Genomic DNA, 18597 nt, shown 5'->3' on the forward strand with positions numbered 1-18597 from the left:
GTTTAGAGCCTCCCCTGCCCCAAAGTACCCCCCCAAGTTGAGGGCATGTGACCTGGTATGGTTGAGAGGGAGGCCTGCTCGTCCCCCCCTTTGCTGGCCTGCCAGGCTGCATGCTTGGATAAGGATCTGATATTATTATTATACAGGTTTTATATAGCACCAACAGTTTGCACAGTGCTTAGCAAAATAAAGGCAGACATTACAGTTACATTACAATGTGGTACAAGAGGAATCAGAGGGCCCTGCTCACTAGAGCTTATGCCATGTACACACAACCGGATTTTCCTGCAGACTAGTTACGACGGTCTTCCCGTCGGGCTTTTGGTGGACTTCCAATGGACTTTCCAAACTAACGGACTTGGCCACACACAATCACACCAAGGTCCGACGGATTCGACCGTGATGACGTATGACCGGACTAGAATAAGGAAGTTCATAGCCAGTAGCCAATAGCTGCCCTAGCGTCGGTTTTCATCCGTCGGACTAGCATACAGACGAACTGATTTTTCGATCGGACTCGAGTCCATCGCAATGATTTGAAACATGTTCTAAATCTAAAGTCTGTCTGATTTTTCGACAGCAAAGGTCCGATGAAGCCCACACACGGTCGAATTGTCCGGCCGTGTTTAGACGGCATTACAATCTGAAAAGGAAGGGTCAGTTGATACAAAGGGTAATAGCTGTGGGGGGTGAGATGATGGAGGAAGTAAAACAATGTTAGTTAGAAGCAGAATAAGCTTCTCTAAAAACGGTTGTATAGTCATTTTTTTCACTTTTACTTACAGGTAAGCCTATAATAAGGTAAAGTAAAAAAATACAGGTTTAGGAGATATTCCCTATGCGGTGCATACTAGCTCATTATGCCTTTTCCCTTGCAGGTATGAAAATTTTTGGGACTAGGTTAGTGATGTAGGTGGGGGCAGAGTTATGGATGGCTTTGTAAATTAATGTTAGTACTTTGAATTTTATTTGTTGGGTGAGTGGAAGCCAGTGGAGGGATTGGCAGAGAGGGTTGGAGGACACTGAATGGCTGGTAAGGTTGATGAGTCTTGCAGCGACATTCATTATGGACTGAAGGGGGGATAGTCTATGTAAAGGTAATCCAATAAGGAGGGAGTTGTAATAGTCAAGGTGACAAATAACCAGGGGGTGAATTAGAAGCTTGGTGGTGTCATTAAAAGGGGCGTATTCTGGCAATGTTGCAAGGTGGCATGATTTGGACAGGGATTTTATGTGGGCCTGAAAGGACAGTTCAGAGTCTAAGTTACCCCAGCAGCCTGGCATGTGGGGATGGACTAATAGATGTGCCATTGATCTTGACAGAGAAGTCAGGGGAAGGGGCACGTGGGGGAGGAAATGTTAAGAGCTCCGTTTTATATAGATTCAGTTTGAGTAAGTGGTTTGACATCCAGACTGATATGTCCATTAGTAAATCAGTGATGCGCGAGGAGATTTATGGGGTGAGCTGAGGGCGTTTTCTTTTTTTGTTTACATTTTTCTATTGCCGAAAATGTTTTCTTTTTTTATTCAGCTGGCAGTGGAGAAGCCGAGCGCCCCGCCCCCACAAACAGGCGATTATGGAGCCAAACTTTTGCTCGGCTCAAACTGTTTGCTTAACTCTAGTCACCAGACCGTTGGTGTATGAATCCTTGTAACTCATAGGGAGAAGAAGAGGAACAAATAAATACCCCTGGTAAGAATACTCCGTGGATCATAAATGTATATATCAAGAAACTTCACAGAGGACTTGAATATTATCAATGTACACAATCCACATCCTCAAGGCTGTATAATAATATTGAAAGACTCTAATTCTGGATCTCCATAAGACATAATGTTCTGGTACTCTATGTGTGTAGGGTATAGCTCGCTCAAAACTCCACAGAAGTTGTCTCTGATATAATAAAGGCAACATTGCTCCTCCATGTGCCATTGTATAAGTACACACAGCAAGCAACCGTAGATCTTTCATCAAAGATCCTTCATAGATATATGCCTTTGTAGTACTATATACCGTACATTTGCAGTTGCATATTGTAGCACACCCCATAGGGTAAGGTGACCAGATGTTTTAAATGAAATCCGGGGACATTTTTTTTTTGGTGGCAATTAGCCACTCTCTGCCCTTCGCCACCGGCTCCCGCCTCACAGCCTGTCAAGTCTTACTCTTACTAGCCCCGGGTACTACTGGGTGGGGAGCGGAGGAAGATCACTTCACCAGGGAAGGCAAGGAGATGGGCAGGTAGCTGGCTGGGACTTGAGCCAAGGCAAAAGAACATGCGAGCAGGAACTAAATAGAAGAAATATTCTCTCTGCTCTGACCAGCACATGATCATCAGAAAGGGGCAGAGATAATGAAAAAAAATACACCCCCACCCCCATGTAATTCAGATTTTTTAATTCTGCACTGACTGCCTTTGAAATTGCCCTAGCCCCTTCAAATCCAATCTGAGGACAAAACCAGGGACAGACTTGGTTCGGGGACAGTGTCCTCAATCCAGGGACTGTCCCCGGAAACCAGGGATGTCTGGTCACCCTACCATAGGGACTACTGATGAACTTGGATCCCCCACTCCTGCACAGCCAGGCATACTCAATTTTCACAGGGACTTCAGATTCAGAGAACAGTTCTCAAATTATTTTTATTTATTGAGGGTTAATAACTTGGATAGGGATGGGAGGTTATGGGATGACCATTTGACTTCAGCAAAACTTTGGCAACAACTTCGGGGACATCTTCCTATATACAGTCACCTCAACTTTCCTCCTGCACGCACTTTTTAGCTGGCTGCAGCTGAATCACTGTTAAATGATCTGACAGGCTCTCAGGCTGGATTCACACCTATGCATTTTTAGGGCTTTTTGCATTTTGCATATTTGCACAACAGAAAGCGTTCCATAGGAAACCATGGTGGATGGACTGTAGTACAAATCTGCCAAATGCAAAAACCACAAAAAATGCATAGGTGTAAATCCAGCCTTAGTCATATCTATCAATGACCCTTTACAGGCAGAGACTCCTGGCCAGTGGCAGTGCATCCATAAGGGCACACAGGCACCGCCCCCTCTCTCCAGCCACCCATTCTATCACCAATAGATAGTTTTATGCATTGCATGAATCTATCCATGACCACCCTCAATTCAGCCGCCCAGACCCTTTTCGGGCGCCTGAATTACAGCGCCGGTGTTTTTTCTTTTTGAAGCTCCATAGGCTCTAAAAGGCATCAAAAAAAGGTAAACATGCTTGGTGCTCGCAGTTCACCCAACTGTGTTAGAAAAGGGAATGAATATTCCCTTTTCTAACACTGAACCGCTTCTGCACCAGTCAGGTACTCGGGTTTGTTACCCATCACCTGATTGGCTGAAGCAACAGATGCTGGAGAGGGCAGGAGGAGAATGAAGAAGACATCAAGGTCATGGAGGAGCGACACCTCTTCACGAGACAGGGTAAGTGTCAGGCAGGCGGCGGGTGGGGGGGGTCACACTGACAGCATTCGACGGGCACAGTGGGAGCATTTGATGGCACAGTGGCAGCATTTGATGGGCACAATGGCAGCGTTTGATGGCACAGTGGCAGGATTTGATAGGCACAGTGGCAGCGTTTGATGGGCACAGAGGCAGCGTTTGATGGGCACAATGGCTGCATTTGGTGGGCACAGTGGCTGCATTTGATGGGCACAGTGGCAGCGATTGATGTGCACAATGGCAGAGTTTGATGGGCAAGGTGGCAGGATTTGATGGGCACAGTGGCAGCGTTTGATGGGCACAAAGGCAGCGTTTGATGGGCACAATGGCTGCATTTGGTGGGCACAGTGGCAGCTTTTGATGGCACAGTGGCAGCGATTGATGTGCACAATGGCAGAGTTTGATGGGCAAGGTGGCTGCATTTGATGGGCACAGTGTCCTATCACTAGCTTATGAGTGACTCCACAATGAAAACACATCCATTCTGATGGATAGGTGTGATAGCATGTGATTCCATTGTGGAGTCACTGATAAGCTAGTGATAGGACCACAGATACCAGGGTGCCGTGGCGAGGCTCTGTAGCTTACGCATATATTTGCAAATATGTGCAGACTAAACCCCTGTTTTAACACATACTATTCGATAGGTTGATTTGGTTGTCAGTGGGCTGGTCGGTGAGTAAGCTTGGACCTTTCCTTGGATTTATCCTTGGTCTTGTTTATACCATATGTTGCCTTCCAATGCTAGTTGCTGCAATGGCCAGTTATAGGTGGGGGTAGTGGACACCTTTTTTGTAACACTACCCTTTCCCCAGACTGACGATGCTGTTGTACAAAGGTGTCTGCTTTATTACTTCATCCAAAATGCAGAAGTTCTAAAGAAAGGAAGTGTGCTACTGGCAGGATCACCAAGTAAAATAAAGAGAAACAAGCCTAGAAGAGAAAACTGACGCAGACAGCATATAATGGGGGCAATGATTGGGCAGTTGTTGGCTCCAAATTTCACAAGTCCAGACCCTGCTTTTTCTTGGATACAAAAATACCCACCTGTTGCTGATGGTACCGTCCACCATATTGATCATATTCCTGGCCAGAGGCCTTCTCTCGAAAATACCTGGCTGTATTAGTTAAGAATAAAGGAATGTCCACACATCAACTGTGTTTTCTGCACTTTACTGTACCTGCACAAAGATTTCTGTGGCATCTGATATCACTTTTGACACACTATTAGAATTCTTTGGTGGGGAACACCATACTCGTCATAGACATTCTGTAGTTGTCATTTCTGTGCCGAACGCAAGCACAAATCCTAGAATCCATCTTCCCATTTAGCCTCCTCTCCTTGGGAGCACCACAGACAGATTTGGGACCACTTCCCCATGTATACTATGCCAGATGGCATATATTGCCCAAGCTTTACCCACTGCTCACAAATGCTGTTCCACCTTGCTTGGTACTTCAACCATTCAAATGGCCCTTTAGATCAGCTATGTAGGGGACTACATCTTAGCAGTGACGGGGTGTTTGGCTCCCATGTCCCGACTACTTAGTTTCCACCCACAGCTGTTATTTATATGGGCATCAATGTATTATACTATACTGGGAACAGAGCCATCTAGTGGCAGGCAAGCTAACTGCACCTACAAACAACCACATCTAAGGATTGGTAAATTGCAATATATTATTTTTCTGTTTTTTGGTCTAATACTGCTTTACATAGGCTAATAAGTGTTAGAATGCATAAATAATGACCATCATACCAATAAAGCAATTGTTGACAACTCCATTATAACGGCATGTCCTCCCAGCTCCACAACACTAATAAGCCCTAAAGAAAAAAAAAAAAGTCAGTAGTTGTTTAGCTGTCCATACATGTTTTTGTTCAGCTACTTAACCAAAAATAACCATGTGATTCAGGGTGCGCTCACACTGGGACTGGTACCCCCTTCATGACTGTTCTACTTTAACTGGCAATTGCACAATTATGCAACACCGTACATAAATTACATTTTTATAAACGCTGGTTGGGGGGTACACTGACATCAATAGTGACACTGATCAGTGCTAATACCATACACTGTAATAATGACACTGACTGGAAACAGGTTAACATCTAGGAATGATAAAGGGGTTTAATGTGTGCCTAAGAATGTTTACTTTGTGTATTATATGCTGCTTTTACTAAGTGATCTTGCTATTTTTTCCCTACTAATAAAACACAGCAACTACACCTGGCAGTGTTCAGAGCTCCATGTTGTTTACAACACAGAGCTCCCTTCCTTGAATGACAGAGCTGATTGGTGGGTGGCAGTAATCAATCATTGGCCATACCCGCTGATTGGTTTGTGCTGTAAAAAACACAGCACAGCTGGGGCGGTGGGTGTGTGTGCCCATTCCCTCTACCGGAAGCGCTGATCATGTATCAGATACAGGTATGTGATCCAGCACAGAGCGGCCACCTTGCAGCAGTATATCTGCGTGGAGCGGTTGGAAAGTGGTTAAGCAAGTGATCCCAGGCACACTTAAATCATCAGTATGTGACGGTTTATGTTTATGATGTGTGAAAGAAATCTTTTCTGCCATAACATGCTGCTTAGGTAGAGATCTGGTCCTATTTTCTGTGCAGTTCAGCAGTCTAAAAAGACATTCCCTGCCATAGCTCACTCTGTATGCACCAAAAAAAGTTCTGTGGCTCTTTTCTGTGCAGTGCAGAAGCTGAGAATTAATGCTCTCACAGAGCAAAACAGAGTTAAGGCTGGTTCCCATTGGAACACAGGTTTCCTGCACCACATTCTATAACTTTATTTTTCATTTTGGATAGAGCAAGGGAGGGTTATAACCTCTGTCAGATTTTTTTTCGCCATCTGTGTCCTATTGCGGCCACCCAGGAAGTGGGCGGAAATCCCTGCTAATTAAGGGAATACACACATGAACATTTTTACGCAGGCAGCAAATGTTATGGGAAGATTTTGCAGCCTTGTGCATGGGTATAGTAAACAATCAAAGATGATGTCTCACCCAATGTGCATTTAACATCATAAGTAGATTGTGAATAATGAACAAGCTCTGTGAAGTAAGACAGACCTGTTAAAATGTATCATTCTTTTTGTAATAGCTGTACTGCATGTTTATCAGGACTTGAATATTATAGATTGTAACTCTGCTGCCAATAAGGCCCTTTTCACACATGCGGACAGTATGTCCATATTTCATCCATCCGTTTTTGGATGAAATACAGACATACATGAATCCCTATGGGATAGCGGGTGTCAGCGGATGAACTTCCGCTGACACCCGATATCATCCGTCTCCGCTATGGTCCAATTCTGCAGATGGAGGAAAAGGACAGACAGTCAGTGTTCATCTGATCCCCCATAGAGAAGAGCGGCAATCTGACAGGGTGGTCCCTGCACAGTGTGCAGGGACCGCCCTGTCATCCTCCGGCTCAGTGGGGATAAACTGAACGATCCCTGCTGAGCAAGCAGATGTTCACAGGGCGGATCATCACGGATCCGTCCCGTGTGAAAGGGGCCTTATATATTTAATTTTCCTGAGAACAGTCTAGTCTTTGTTGGTTTATAACAGTCAAAACACAGTCAAAATAAAATCTAGTATTTCCTTTGGTCAAAAATGATAAGGCTAAAGGCAACATCTTTGTTGGATCATGATAAAGTGATGATGGGTTAGAACTATTGTTACTGTTAGTTTTAGTTAGTGTAGTATAGTGTAGTATGGTGGTCAGTGTAATGTAGTATAGTGGACAGTGCAGTGTAGTATGGTGGTCAGTGTAGTGTAGTATAGTGGACAGCGTAGTATAGTATAGTAAAGTGGACAGTGTAGTGTAGTATGGTGGTCAATGTAGTGTTGTATAGTGGTCAGTGCAGTGTAGTATGGTGGTCAGTGTAGTGTAGTATGGTGGTCAGTGTAGTGTAGTATAGTGGACAGTGCGGTGTAATATAGTGGTCAGTTTAGTGTAGTATAGTGGACAGTGAGGTGGAGTATAGTGGTCAGTGTAGTGTAGTATGGTGGTCAGTGTAGTGTAATGGTCAGTGTAGTGTAGTGTAGTATGTTGGTCAGTGTAGTGTAGTATGTTGGCCAGTGAAGTGTAGTATAGTGGACAGTGTAGCGTAGTATAGTGGACAGTGTAGTGTAGTATGGTGGTCAGTGTAGCGTAGTATGGTGGACAGTGTAGTGTAGTATAGTGGACAGTGTAGTGTAGTATGGTGGTCAGTGTAGTGTAGTATGGTGGTCAGTGTAGTGTAGTGGACAGTGTAGTGTAGCATAGTGGACAGTGTAGTGTAGCATGGTGGACAATGTAGTGTAGCATGGTGGACAGTGTAGTGCAGTATGGTGGTCAGTGTTGTATAGTATAGTAGACAGTGTAGTGTAGTATGGTGGTCAGTGTAGTGGACAGTGTAGTGTAATATGGTGGTCATTGTAGTGTAGTATGGTGGTCAGTGTAGCATAGCATAGTGGTCAGTGTAGTGTAGTATAGTGGTCAGTGTAGTGTAGTATGGTGTCAGTGTAGTGTAGTATAGTGTACAGTGTAGTGTAGTATGGTGGTCAGTGTAGTATAGTATAGTGGACAGTGTAGTGTAGTATGGTGGTCAGTGTAGTGTAGTGGACAGTGTAGTGTAATATGGTGGTCATTGTAGTGTAGTATGGTGGTCAGTGTAGTGTAGTATGGCGGTCAGTGTAGTGTAGTATGGCGGTCAGCGTAGTGTAGTATGGTGGTCAGCATAGTGTAGTATGGTGGTCAGCATAATGTAGTATGGTGGTCAGCATAGCGTAGTATGGTGGTCAGCATAATGTAGTATGGTGGTCAGCATAGTGTAGTATGGTGGTCAGCATAGTGTAGTATGGTGGTCAGTGTAGCGTAGTATAGTGGTCCGTGTACTGTAGTATAGTGGTCTTTGTAGTGTAGTATGGTGTCAGTGTAGTGTAGTATAGTGGACAATGTAGTGTAGTACAGTGGACAATGTAGTGTAGTATGGTGGTCAGTGTAGTGGACATTGTAGTGTAATATGGTGGTCATTGTAGTGTAGTATGGTGGTCAGTGTAGTGTAGTATGGCGGTCAGCGTAGTGTAGTATGGTGGTCAGCATAGTGTAGTATGGTGGTCAGCATAGTGTAGTATGGTGGTCAGCATAGTGTAGTATGGTGGTCAGCATAGTGTAGTATGGTGGTCAGTGCAGCGTAGTATAGTGGTCAGTGTACTGTAATATAGTGGTCAGTGTACTGTAGTATGGTGTCAGTGCAGTGTAGTATGGTGTCAGTGTAGTGTAGTGTAGTATAGTGGTCAGTGTAGTGTAGTATGGTGTCAGTGTACTGTAGTATGGTGGTCAGTGTAGTGTAGTATGGTGGTCAGTGTAGTGTAGTATGGCGGGCAGCATAGTGTAGTATGGTGGTCAGTGTAGCGTAGTATAGTGGTCAGTGTAGAGTAGTATAGTGGTCAGTGTAGTGTAGTATGGTGTCAGTGTAGTGTTGGCCAGTGAAGTGTAGTATAGTGGACAGTGTAGCGTAGTATAGTGGACAGTGTAGTGTAGTATGGTGGTCAGTGTAGCGTAGTATGGTGGACAGTGTAGTGTAGTATAGTGGACAGTGTAGTGTAGTATGGTGGTCAGTGTAGTGTAGTATGGTGGTCAGTGTAGTGTAGTGGACAGTGTAGTGTAGCATAGTGGACAGTGTAGTGTAGCATGGTGGACAATGTAGTGTAGCATGGTGGACAGTGTAGTGCAGTATGGTGGTCAGTGTTGTATAGTATAGTAGACAGTGTAGTGTAGTATGGTGGTCAGTGTAGTGGACAGTGTAGTGTAATATGGTGGTCATTGTAGTGTAGTATGGTGGTCAGTGTAGTGTAGTATGGCGGTCAGCGTAGTGTAGTATAGTGGTCAGCATAGTGTAGTATGGTGGTCAGCATAGTGTAGTATGGTGGTCAGCATAGTGTAGTATGGTGGTCAGTGTAGCATAGCATAGTGGTCAGTGTAGTGTAGTATAGTGGTCAGTGTAGTGTAGTATGGTGTCAGTGTAGTGTAGTATAGTGTACAGTGTAGTGTAGTATGGTGGTCAGTGTAGTATAGTATAGTGGACAGTGTAGTGTAGTATGGTGGTCAGTGTAGTGTAGTGGACAGTGTAGTGTAATATGGTGGTCATTGTAGTGTAGTATGGTGGTCAGTGTAGTGTAGTATGGCGGTCAGTGTAGTGTAGTATGGCGGTCAGCGTAGTGTAGTATGGTGGTCAGCATAGTGTAGTATGGTGGTCAGCATAATGTAGTATGGTGGTCAGCATAGCGTAGTATGGTGGTCAGCATAATGTAGTATGGTGGTCAGCATAGTGTAGTATGGTGGTCAGCATAGTGTAGTATGGTGGTCAGTGTAGCGTAGTATAGTGGTCCGTGTACTGTAGTATAGTGGTCTTTGTAGTGTAGTATGGTGTCAGTGTAGTGTAGTATAGTGGACAATGTAGTGTAGTACAGTGGACAATGTAGTGTAGTATGGTGGTCAGTGTAGTGGACATTGTAGTGTAATATGGTGGTCATTGTAGTGTAGTATGGTGGTCAGTGTAGTGTAGTATGGCGGTCAGCGTAGTGTAGTATGGTGGTCAGCATAGTGTAGTATGGTGGTCAGCATAGTGTAGTATGGTGGTCAGCATAGTGTAGTATGGTGGTCAGCATAGTGTAGTATGGTGGTCAGTGCAGCGTAGTATAGTGGTCAGTGTACTGTAATATAGTGGTCAGTGTACTGTAGTATGGTGTCAGTGCAGTGTAGTATGGTGTCAGTGTAGTGTAGTGTAGTATAGTGGTCAGTGTAGTGTAGTATGGTGTCAGTGTACTGTAGTATGGTGGTCAGTGTAGTGTAGTATGGTGGTCAGTGTAGTGTAGTATGGCGGGCAGCATAGTGTAGTATGGTGGTCAGTGTAGCGTAGTATAGTGGTCAGTGTAGAGTAGTATAGTGGTCAGTGTAGTGTAGTATGGTGTCAGTGTAGTGTTGGCCAGTGAAGTGTAGTATAGTGGACAGTGTAGCGTAGTATAGTGGACAGTGTAGTGTAGTATGGTGGTCAGTGTAGCGTAGTATGGTGGACAGTGTAGTGTAGTATAGTGGACAGTGTAGTGTAGTATGGTGGTCAGTGTAGTGTAGTATGGTGGTCAGTGTAGTGTAGTGGACAGTGTAGTGTAGCATAGTGGACAGTGTAGTGTAGCATGGTGGACAATGTAGTGTAGCATGGTGGACAGTGTAGTGCAGTATGGTGGTCAGTGTTGTATAGTATAGTAGACAGTGTAGTGTAGTATGGTGGTCAGTGTAGTGGACAGTGTAGTGTAATATGGTGGTCATTGTAGTGTAGTATGGTGGTCAGTGTAGTGTAGTATGGCGGTCAGCGTAGTGTAGTATAGTGGTCAGCATAGTGTAGTATGGTGGTCAGCATAGTGTAGTATGGTGGTCAGCATAGTGTAGTATGGTGGTCAGTGTAGCATAGCATAGTGGTCAGTGTAGTGTAGTATAGTGGTCAGTGTAGTGTAGTATGGTGTCAGTGTAGTGTAGTATAGTGTACAGTGTAGTGTAGTATGGTGGTCAGTGTAGTATAGTATAGTGGACAGTGTAGTGTAGTATGGTGGTCAGTGTAGTGTAGTGGACAGTGTAGTGTAATATGGTGGTCATTGTAGTGTAGTATGGTGGTCAGTGTAGTGTAGTATGGCGGTCAGTGTAGTGTAGTATGGCGGTCAGCGTAGTGTAGTATGGTGGTCAGCATAGTGTAGTATGGTGGTCAGCATAATGTAGTATGGTGGTCAGCATAGCGTAGTATGGTGGTCAGCATAATGTAGTATGGTGGTCAGCATAGTGTAGTATGGTGGTCAGCATAGTGTAGTATGGTGGTCAGTGTAGCGTAGTATAGTGGTCCGTGTACTGTAGTATAGTGGTCTTTGTAGTGTAGTATGGTGTCAGTGTAGTGTAGTATAGTGGACAATGTAGTGTAGTACAGTGGACAATGTAGTGTAGTATGGTGGTCAGTGTAGTGGACATTGTAGTGTAATATGGTGGTCATTGTAGTGTAGTATGGTGGTCAGTGTAGTGTAGTATGGCGGTCAGCGTAGTGTAGTATGGTGGTCAGCATAGTGTAGTATGGTGGTCAGCATAGTGTAGTATGGTGGTCAGCATAGTGTAGTATGGTGGTCAGCATAGTGTAGTATGGTGGTCAGTGCAGCGTAGTATAGTGGTCAGTGTACTGTAATATAGTGGTCAGTGTACTGTAGTATGGTGTCAGTGCAGTGTAGTATGGTGTCAGTGTAGTGTAGTGTAGTATAGTGGTCAGTGTAGTGTAGTATGGTGTCAGTGTACTGTAGTATGGTGGTCAGTGTAGTGTAGTATGGTGGTCAGTGTAGTGTAGTATGGCGGGCAGCATAGTGTAGTATGGTGGTCAGTGTAGCGTAGTATAGTGGTCAGTGTAGAGTAGTATAGTGGTCAGTGTAGTGTAGTATGGTGTCAGTGTAGTGTAGTATAGTGGACAATGTAGTGTAGTATGGTGGTCAGTGTTGTTTAGTATAGTGGACAGTGTATTGTAGTATGGTGGTCAATGTAGTGTTGTATAGTGGACAGTGTAGTGTTGTATGGTGGTCAGTGTAGTGTAGTATGGTGTCAGTGTAGTGTAGTATGGTGTCAGAGTAGTGTAGTATAGTGGTCAGTGTAGTGTAGTATGGTGGTCAGTGTAGTGTAGTATAGTGGTCAGTGTAGTGTAGTATGGTGGTCCGTGTAGTGTAGTATAGTGGACAGTGTAGTGTAGTATGGTGGTCAGTGCAGTGCAGTATAGTGGTCAGTGTAGTATAGTATGGTGATCAGTGTAGTATGGTGGTCAGTGTAGTGTAGTATAGTGGACAGTGTGGTGTAGTATGGAGGTCAGTGTAGTGTAGTATGGTGGTCAGCGTAGTGTAGTATGGTGGTCAGTGTAGTATAGTATAGTGGACAGTGTAATGTAGTATGGTGGTCAGTGTAGTGTAGTGGTCAGTGTAGTATAGTGTAGTATAGTGGTTAGTGTAGTGTAGTATGGTGGTCAGTGTAGTGTAGTATGGTGGTCAGTGTAGTGTTGTATAGTAGACAGTGTAGTGTAGTATGGTGGTCAGTGTAGTGTAGTATGATGGTCAGTGTAGCATAGTATGGTACTGGAACGGATAGTCAGCCAAGCCAGAAGTCTGGGTCAATGTACAGTAGTGCAACAGCAAGCAGGATCTGGAGCCAGAAGGGATGTCAGCAAAGCAAGTCTTTAAACAGGAACACAGGAGCTAGGCTCTGTGATGTTGACCAAGGGAAGGTAGAGATCCTCTAGACTTGACGGCTTAAGTAGGCAGGACTGACGAGCAGGATATCAACAGCTGAGTAACTGTGAAGAGATAGGAACTGTCAATGAGGCGACAGGTGAGCGAGCCCTGAGAAGGAAGGGCTAAGCCCAGCCACGACACTTTGAGTGTTAATTGTGCCCATGAACCCTACAACAAAAACATCCTTCCAGATGAAATCAACACCCACAACGCTAGGTAGCAGAGATTCCACATCCCAAAAACACTTAATCAGCCACATTGGCATCAGAGGATTCATAGCTGCCTGTAATCCATGACTGATTAATTTTGATAAATGTCATATAGTCCACTGAATCTGCGGACAGACTCATTCTATCATCAGTAACAAAACCTCCAGCAGCACTGAATGCCTGTTCAGAAAGCACACTGGAAGCAGGGCAGCCCAGCAGCCCAATTACATGCTGGACAGATTTTGGCCAGTGGTCTATTCTCATGACCCAGTAAGCCAGTGGATCAGTGACTGGAAAGCTCTTCATCTCTGTTTTTGCTCTTAGATAATTGTCCACCATGTGATGCAGGCGCTGCAGGTGGGATGTGGAAGCTGACAGCCCTGGGCAGCGAGGACTAAAAAAAATTGTGAAATGCATCACTTAGGGGCCCACTTTCTCCACCGCTCTTCTCTTGACCAACAGAAGCCTCAAAACTATGTTTTCCATGACAGTGTAACCTACCAGATTTGGGAAAAGCGTTAGATAAACTCCTCTTTAAGGTTGAACAGAGGCACAACCCCTCTTTTGATTAGCTCCATGTTAAGGTTATCTCCGGTTCGCCACAATGCAGTGAGACATGCTTCCACAATGCGCAATTGACCTTCAACCTAGTGCCATACCCCCTCGTGGCTGGGTTTACCCTTTGTCTGTCTTGGAGGATAAGGCCATGGAGGAGTATGTTGCAGATGCACTTTCTTAAGGTTTCATTCGCAAATCCGCGTCTCCTGCTGGTGCTGGTTTCTACTTTGTGAAGAAGAAGAGTGGTGAACTGAGACCTTGATTATAGGGGTCTCAATCTTTTTGCGATTAAGAGTGTCTATCTGATTCTGTTGATCACAGAGCTATTTGACCGCCTCAAGGCAGCAACGGTTTTCACAAAGCTTGATTTGAGATGGGCATACAATCTTGTGAGGGTTAAGGAGGGCGACAAGTGGAAAACTGCATTTAATACCAGAACAGGCCATTATGAGTACCTCGTAATGCCTCTTGGCCTTTGTAATGCCCCGGCAGTTTTCCAGGAATTTATTAACTATGTCCTCTGAGATTTGTTGAAGTTATGTGTGGTGATTTATCTCCATGACATCCTCATGTTTTCCAAGTCCCTGGAGAGCCACCACACAGATGTCTGTCGTGTGCTTAAGAAACTAAGAGAGAACCATCTCTATTGTAAACTGGAGAAGTGGGAGTTTCATCGTGAACATGTTAAATTCCTGGGTTATGTAATTTTTACTGCTGGCTTTTGGATGGACCCAGAGAAACTTTCAGCAGTCCTACAGTGGCCTCGACCCGTGGGTTTATGTCCTCTGCAGCATTTCCTGGGCTTTGCCAACTATTATAGGAAGTTTATTTGTAACTTTTGGTCAAGCCCCTGACTAATATGACCAGAAAGGACAGTAACCCACACAGTTGGTCTCCAGAGTCCGTTAAGGCCTTTGGGAGTCTTAAGGTTGCCTCTGTTTCTGCTCCTGTGTTGGCACATCCTGATCCTATGGTACCCTTAATCCTTGAGGTTGATGCTTCTGAGACTGGTGTTGGCGCCCTTCTGTCTCAATGTCCTACCTCTGAGAGCGCTATGATCCTTGTGGCTACTTTTCCAAGAAATTGTCACCTGCAGAGTGCAATTACAAGATTGGTGAGGTGACAGAGAGCTGTTGGCGATCATTTTAGCCCTGAAAGAATGGAGACATCTCGACGGTACCACTGTGTCGATTCTCATTCTTACTAACCATAAGAATCTCACATTCTTGCCTGAGGCTAAACACCTCTCTCCCAGAACGGCGCGATGGGCTCTATTCTTGTCAAGTATCAATTACATTGTCTCATTCTTACCCGGTACTAAGAATGTAAGGGATGACGCTTTGTCACAAAATTTAACTCCACTTCCAAGACGGAGTCAGTTCCAGTTACTCTGATTCTTCCTGATCGTATTCTGGCCACGGGTCGCACCAGTCTCCCTTCTCCTTTAGGTGACAAAATTCTTGCTGCTCAGGTCCATGCTCCTCCTGAGAAACCTTGTGACCCCTGCTTTGTCCCAGAGAGTCTCCATACTCCTGTGCTCCAGACTTACCATTGTCCCAAGGCTGCTGGCCACCCTGGGAAGAATCAACTCTTTTGGGCCATTTCCAAACAATTCTGGTGGCCTAGTCTACATACTGATGTAACCGCCTTCATAGCTGCCTGTTCCATGTGTGCTCAGAGTATGACTCCACGACATCTTCCACAACCCATATCCAATGAAGAGAGGCCCTGGACCCACCTGTCTATGGCTTTCATTGTGGAGTTACCCAACTCCCAGGGCAACACAGTTATCCTTATGAAGGTTGACCGGTTCTCAAAAATGTCTCATTGTATTCCACTTAAGAAGTTGCCCACTTCTAAGGAAGGTGATTGTCTCGGACAGGGGTAGTCAGTTTGTGTCCCAGTTCTGGCGAGCCTTTTGTGCACAGTTGGGAATTCAGCTTGCCTTTTCCTCTGCCTATCACCCGCAATCTAACGGGGCCGCAGAATGAGCCAATCGGTCCTTGGAGCAATTCCTACGTTGCTATATTTCTGACTATTGTAACAACTTGTCAATAGTGGCCGTTTCCCGATTGTCCCCGTTTATAGCGAACTATGGTTTCAAACCTTCCATGTGGCCTGACTCATTTGTTCCGCAAAGTATTCCTGCATTAGAGGAGAATCTCCGTGGTCTTCATTCCATTTGGGCACAAGTCCAGGAGGCTTTGAGACATGCTAATGATAGGTACAGACTCCATGCTCACTGCAGGCACCTGCCTACACCTTCCTACCAGGTTGGGGACAAGGTCTGGCTGTCATCTTGCAGCCTCAGATTTCGTGTTCCCTCACTGAAGTTCACACCTCCGTTTATTGGGCCTTTCTGTATTTTTCGCAGGATTAACCCAGTGGCTTACGCATTAGACCTTCCTTCTAATATGCGTATTTCAAATGTATTTCATGTCTCCTTATTGAAACCTTTGGTCGGCAACGCCTTAACCACCTCTGTGCCACATCCTCATCCTGTATAGGCTGAGAACCATGAGGAGTATGAAGTACAGTCCATTGTTGACTCCTGTAGGTTCCGTGGGTGCATTGGAAGGGGTACAGTCGGAGGAACACTCTTGGGTCTCATCCTCGGATGTACATGCCCCTGTTCTCCTCCATGATTTCCATAGATGTTTTCCCCTCAAGCCTGGTGGTCCTCCTAGGGGGAGGGGTTATTGAGGAGAGGGAACTGTCAGGGCTGGGCTCAGCCATTCCTTCTCAGAGCTGGCCGCTCTGCTGTCGGCTAATTGCCAGCTTCTATCTCTCCACAGTTACTCAGCTGTTGATGATATCCTACTCGTCAGTCCTGCCTACTTAAGCTGTCCAGTCTAGAGGCTCCTTGCCTTCGCCTTGGTCAACATCAGAGCCTAGGTCCTGCATTTATATTTAAAGACTTGCTTTTTTTGACATCCCTTCTGGCTCCAGATTCTGCTTGCTGTTCCACTACATTGATCCCTGACTTATGGCTTGGCTGACTATCCATTAGTGTTACTGAACTTTGGCTATGTTTTGACTAGTTTTGTTCTTTTTACTTTTATTATTAAACAAGTGTGATTTATCTGTACTTCTGTCTCGGTTTGATTTCATGGTTTCTGACACAAAGACCAATTTTTCTGCACCTGTTTGATAGGTGCATTTCATTGCAATTTTTGAAAGCAAGGCCAATTCTTGCTTTCATTAAGAGTACCTCTATAGGGTTATGGTGTGAAGGCACCATGACACCCAAACACCAATTTTACGGATCAGTTTGACAGGTGCATATCTTTGCAATTTTTGACAGCAAAGCCAATTCTTGCTTTCATCAAAAGTATCTCTATAGGGGTTCGGTCTGAGGGCGCCACCAACACCCAAAGACCAGTTTTTTCACACCTGTTACCAGTGTTGGTCATCTTACTTTAAAAAAGTAATTAGTTAAGTTACAAATTACTTCTCCCAAAAAGTAATTGAGTTAGTAACTCAGTTACTACATTGTAAAAGTAATTAGTAAAGTAACTGACTTTTTTTTTATAGTCTAAGGCAGGGGTGTCCAAACTACGGCCCTCCAGTTGTTCAGGAACTACAATCCCCATCATGCCTAGTCATGTCTTTGAATGTCAGAGTTTTGCAATGCCTCATGGGATGTGTAGTTCTGCAACAGCTGGAGGGCCGTAGTTTGGACACCCCTGGTCTAAGGGGTGGGTCTAGTATTACTGTAAGCAAGGGGCGCCTTCCCCCCTGCACGTCTATTTCTCCTCTGTACCCCCCTGCACGTCTGTTCCCCCCACACATATACCTGTTCCCCCTCTGTACCCCACTACACGTCTGTCATCCCCCCACACACATATATCTGTTTCCCCTCTGTACATCTGTTCCCCCCAAACTCACGGATCAGATCGTTCCTAGGATCAGAGTCATGGATCGGATCATTTTTCGGATCAGCAAATAATAATTGAATTTGCAAAAACCTGTGAAACCACCATATAGTCCCCACTGTAATATGCACAATCCCACTGTAATATACATCTCCCCCACTGTAATATACATCTCCCCCACTGTAATATCCACGTCATCTTCCCCACTGTAATATTGGCCGAGTATGGCTGAGTACGGCTGAGCATGGCTGGGTATGGCTGGGTATTACTGAGTATTGCAGAGTATGGCAGAGTATTGCTGGGTATTACAGAGTATGGCAGAATATGGCAGAGTATGGCAGGGTATGGCAGAGTATTGCAGAGTATTTGTTGGGTATAGCAGAGTATTGTCAGGGTACGGCAGAGTATTGTCAAGGTATGGCAGAGTATTGTCAGGGTATTGCAGGGTATTGTCAGGGTATTGCAGGGTATTGGCAGGGTATTGCAGAGTATTGCAGGGTATTGTCATTGTATTGCGGAGTATTACGGAGTATTGCAGAGTATTATCAGGGTATTGCAGGGTATTGGTAGGGTATTGCAGAGTATTGCAGAATATTGGCAGGGTATTGGCAGGGTATTGGCAAGGAATTGCAGAGTATTGGCAGGGTATTGGCATGGTATTGAAGAGTATTGGCAGGGTATTGCAGAGTATAGAGCGATGGCTGTGACTGCAATTGTCACAGAGCAGCGCTGTGGGCACCACAGATGCAGCCCACAGCGCTGCTGCCATCCGATCTCTCCCCTTCACTGTAGAGATCTATGCACAGAGGGGAGAGAGAGAGGAACCGATGTCATCATGACTTGTTTACAAGTGATCGCTCCGACATTTGACGGAGCAATCACATTGTAAACGGCCGGAGGGTGCACAAAGATGGCCGCCGCTCCGAAGCTTGGCCGAAGCCACAGCCTTTCCTAAGGCTGAGGCCACGGAGCGATGGATCGCGATGGGTGCACCCCTAGTGGCGGTAGATGTAATTGCGTTAACGTGGCCCAAGTAGTGGGAACGGCGTTACCTTGAGGGGAAGAGTAATCAGTTAGATTACTCGTTACCCTCTAAAGTAACGGCGTTAAGTAACGCCGTTTAATTTAACTCTGTTAGTTACATCACTGCCTGTTCTATCCAAAGTCTGTGGAAGAGACACCAT

General features: G+C 45.1%; 1 protein-coding gene across 1 annotated transcript in view; it reads right to left on the reverse strand.

Annotated features, from left to right (window-relative positions):
• The window catches only part of LOC143983036 (multidrug and toxin extrusion protein 2-like), a 447238-nt gene that overhangs the window by 221997 nt on the left and 206644 nt on the right, over window positions 1–18597 (reverse strand). Inside the window, exon 10 of the mRNA XM_077482263.1 lies at window positions 5226–5293. Within this exon, the coding sequence (XP_077338389.1) occupies window positions 5226–5293 (68 nt within the window). The remainder of the gene's footprint in view (window positions 1–5225; window positions 5294–18597) is intronic.

This window comes from Lithobates pipiens, unplaced genomic scaffold, assembly GCF_037356315.1.
Source record: "Lithobates pipiens isolate NorthernLeopardFrog02 unplaced genomic scaffold, aLitPip1_a1.2 Scaffold_16, whole genome shotgun sequence".
Classification (NCBI taxonomy): domain Eukaryota; kingdom Metazoa; phylum Chordata; class Amphibia; order Anura; family Ranidae; genus Lithobates; species Lithobates pipiens.